Source organism: Cyprinus carpio, chromosome A23 (assembly GCF_018340385.1).
Source record: "Cyprinus carpio isolate SPL01 chromosome A23, ASM1834038v1, whole genome shotgun sequence".
NCBI lineage: Eukaryota > Metazoa > Chordata > Actinopteri > Cypriniformes > Cyprinidae > Cyprinus > Cyprinus carpio.
In genome coordinates this window covers 21352741-21355240 of record NC_056594.1, presented here as the reverse complement: position 1 = coordinate 21355240, position 2500 = coordinate 21352741, and the positions used below count along the sequence as shown (strand labels likewise).

The window sequence follows — 2500 nt, the reverse complement described above, 5'->3', positions numbered from 1 at the left end:
CTTCCGCAGACTGAGAACCACATCAGCCGCGAGCTGTGATTCCTCAATGAAAATCAAATGCCGTTCGTAAGAACAGAACATTCTTTGCTAATGTCACAGATGCTTTTTAACGTCACAAGTTCGTAACGAGCCACAAACGAGTTCGAGGATGCCTGCAGCTCCTTATCGTTCACGTGCAAATGGTTTATGGAAACTTTTAAGCAGTGCGAAGTCATCCGGGTCACTAAAGTGAAAGCAGAGCTGCTTTATTAAACGTGTTCATAGTACAACAGACAACGTTTTTTATAAATACATCCATACTTTCCACAAAAACACTCCCTTGTTCTCTCCTCAAGAATCTCTGAGTGTGTTTTCTCCTCCTTCCAAAGTCTGGAGTGCTTTAGGTGTGTTTTTCCAATAAGCGAACTGTTTTTTCCCCTTTGTTTTCCCGCTGAGACAATGCGCTAGTAGTTTATTTAAAGTACACAATATTTTCATTCTGTTTTTATGAGTGAATATTTCTCCAGTCGGAGCCAAAATGCTTTTGTGGTGATGTGTGTCCCAACTGGACTTTGTTTTACAGGACTACGCCGTGTCCACGGTTCCCGTTCAGGACAGACTCCATCTGAAGAGTTTCTGCAGCATGGCCGGCCCGGGTCTCATCGCCATCGGAGCCAGCGAAGCCGCGCAGAAAGCCCTGAAGGTACAAACACACCCGAATGTGTCCGAAAAACTGCAGCTGACCTACAATTCATGGCAAACCTACAGGGATGACGGTATAAAAGTTGCGGGCCACATGAATTCTAACGAACACTTTGAAGAAATAAATAATCGACAACAGGCCGCTGAAATATTGAACAGTCCTGAATTGTTTATTGCACAAGTTTTAATCACTAAAATGCTTGTATAGAACTACAGGGTAGCAAAACCTGAATATATAGCAGTACTGAAATTGTTAAAAATTAATCAAACATTAATGGGCATTTTTCATCCGTTAGAAATTGCACATTATAAGTGTAATATCTATAAAATTAATAAGAGAGAGTTTGGAATCATGAAGTTTTTTTAATGTTTTTATATTATATAAAATAAAAATGATTTAATATATACACACATGTATATATGTGTGATCATTTAAATAAAATGTTTTTATATTTATATATTTTTGTATTATGATAATGAGATTTTTATTACAGTAAGGGAAATATTGTAACAGTGCTTCCCAAAAAAAATTAAAATAATGAAAAAATAATAGAATATTAAATATAAAAAGATTTTAAAATATGATAAATTAAATAAAACGATTAAAATATATAAAAAATAAAAAATAAAAAAAAATATAAAAATAAATTATTTACAAAATAAATTAAAATCAAAAATAAAAAAAAAATTTATTAAAAAAGCTATTAAAAAATTCAATTGAATATTAATAGAAAACCACTGTTTGATTAATATAATGTATCCTTGCTGAATAAAACTATTAATCTCTTTAAAAAAATGTATTATATCATGGTTTCCACAAAAAATATTGTGCAGCACAACTGTGTTCAACATTGATAATAATCAGAAATGTTTCTTGAGCAGCAAATCATCATATTAGAATGATTTCTGAAGATCATGTGACACTGAAGACTGGATTAATGATGCTGAAAATACAGCTGCGCATCACAGAAATAAATTACACTTTAACAGAGATTCACACAGAAAACAGCTGTTTGGAATTGTAAAAATATTTCACATTTTTACTGTTTTTACTGTATTTTTAATCAAATAAATGCAGCCTTGGTGAGCAGAAGAGACTTTTTCAAATACATTAAAAAATAATCGTAATAATTTCAAACTTTTGGAATAATAAAGCTAAATATTCCCAGAGAGCAAACTCTTATAAATGCATTAAACATTCCAGAATATGAATTTAACTTGATAATGTCCAGTAAAAGCAGTCAACAGTTAAACACGATGAATCCACAGTCTCGCTCCATCCGTAATGTGCTTCGTTCCTCCAGCGTCCGGATCTCTGGGTCTAATGTTAACGAGCTGCTCTGTGACGCTGGTTCTTGCTCAGATTCAGATCAACAGTTGGCACCGGAATGCCTGGATTTTGTGGGATCAGGATAATTGTGAACTGCGCAAACATGAAAAACATCCTCATGGAAATCGGTCTCATCGCGCCAAAGTTTCCTTATCGCTGAAGCCGCTTTATCCGTCCCTCTTTCTGTGTTTCCTCGTTTTGGCTCATTCCCAGATTCCCAGCAGGGAACGTTTGACGTCAGCACAGTCTGAATCCATGCAGGAATTGTGATTTCAGGTGTTAAAGTTGGAATTGTGATGGCATCAGGCACATTTATGAAATAAACTTCTATCTGTGTATTTGGATTGCATACAAAATCAATTTGGATTACACAGATTTAACATAAACAAACTAATAAACTTAATGTGATGCTGATTAAACATTAATAATGCAAGTCAGATTTCTGAACTCAAAAAAAAAATCATGGCATAGTTTTGTTTGTTTGTTTGT

The 2500-nt window shown here is 34.0% G+C and overlaps 3 protein-coding genes across 3 annotated transcripts in view; 2 read left to right on the top strand and 1 right to left on the bottom strand.

Annotated features, from left to right (window-relative positions):
* LOC109085971 (protein phosphatase methylesterase 1-like) overlaps positions 1-2500 on the bottom strand; it is a 576397-nt gene that overhangs the window by 482443 nt on the left and 91454 nt on the right. The window lies entirely within an intron of this gene.
* The window catches only part of rnf150b (ring finger protein 150b), a 581444-nt gene that overhangs the window by 494699 nt on the left and 84245 nt on the right, over positions 1-2500 (top strand). The window lies entirely within an intron of this gene.
* Positions 1-2500, top strand: part of LOC109064222 (N(G),N(G)-dimethylarginine dimethylaminohydrolase 1-like) — a 60070-nt gene that overhangs the window by 49724 nt on the left and 7846 nt on the right. The window contains exon 4 of the mRNA XM_042713919.1: positions 563-682. Within this exon, the coding sequence (XP_042569853.1) occupies positions 563-682 (120 nt within the window). The remainder of the gene's footprint in view (positions 1-562; positions 683-2500) is intronic.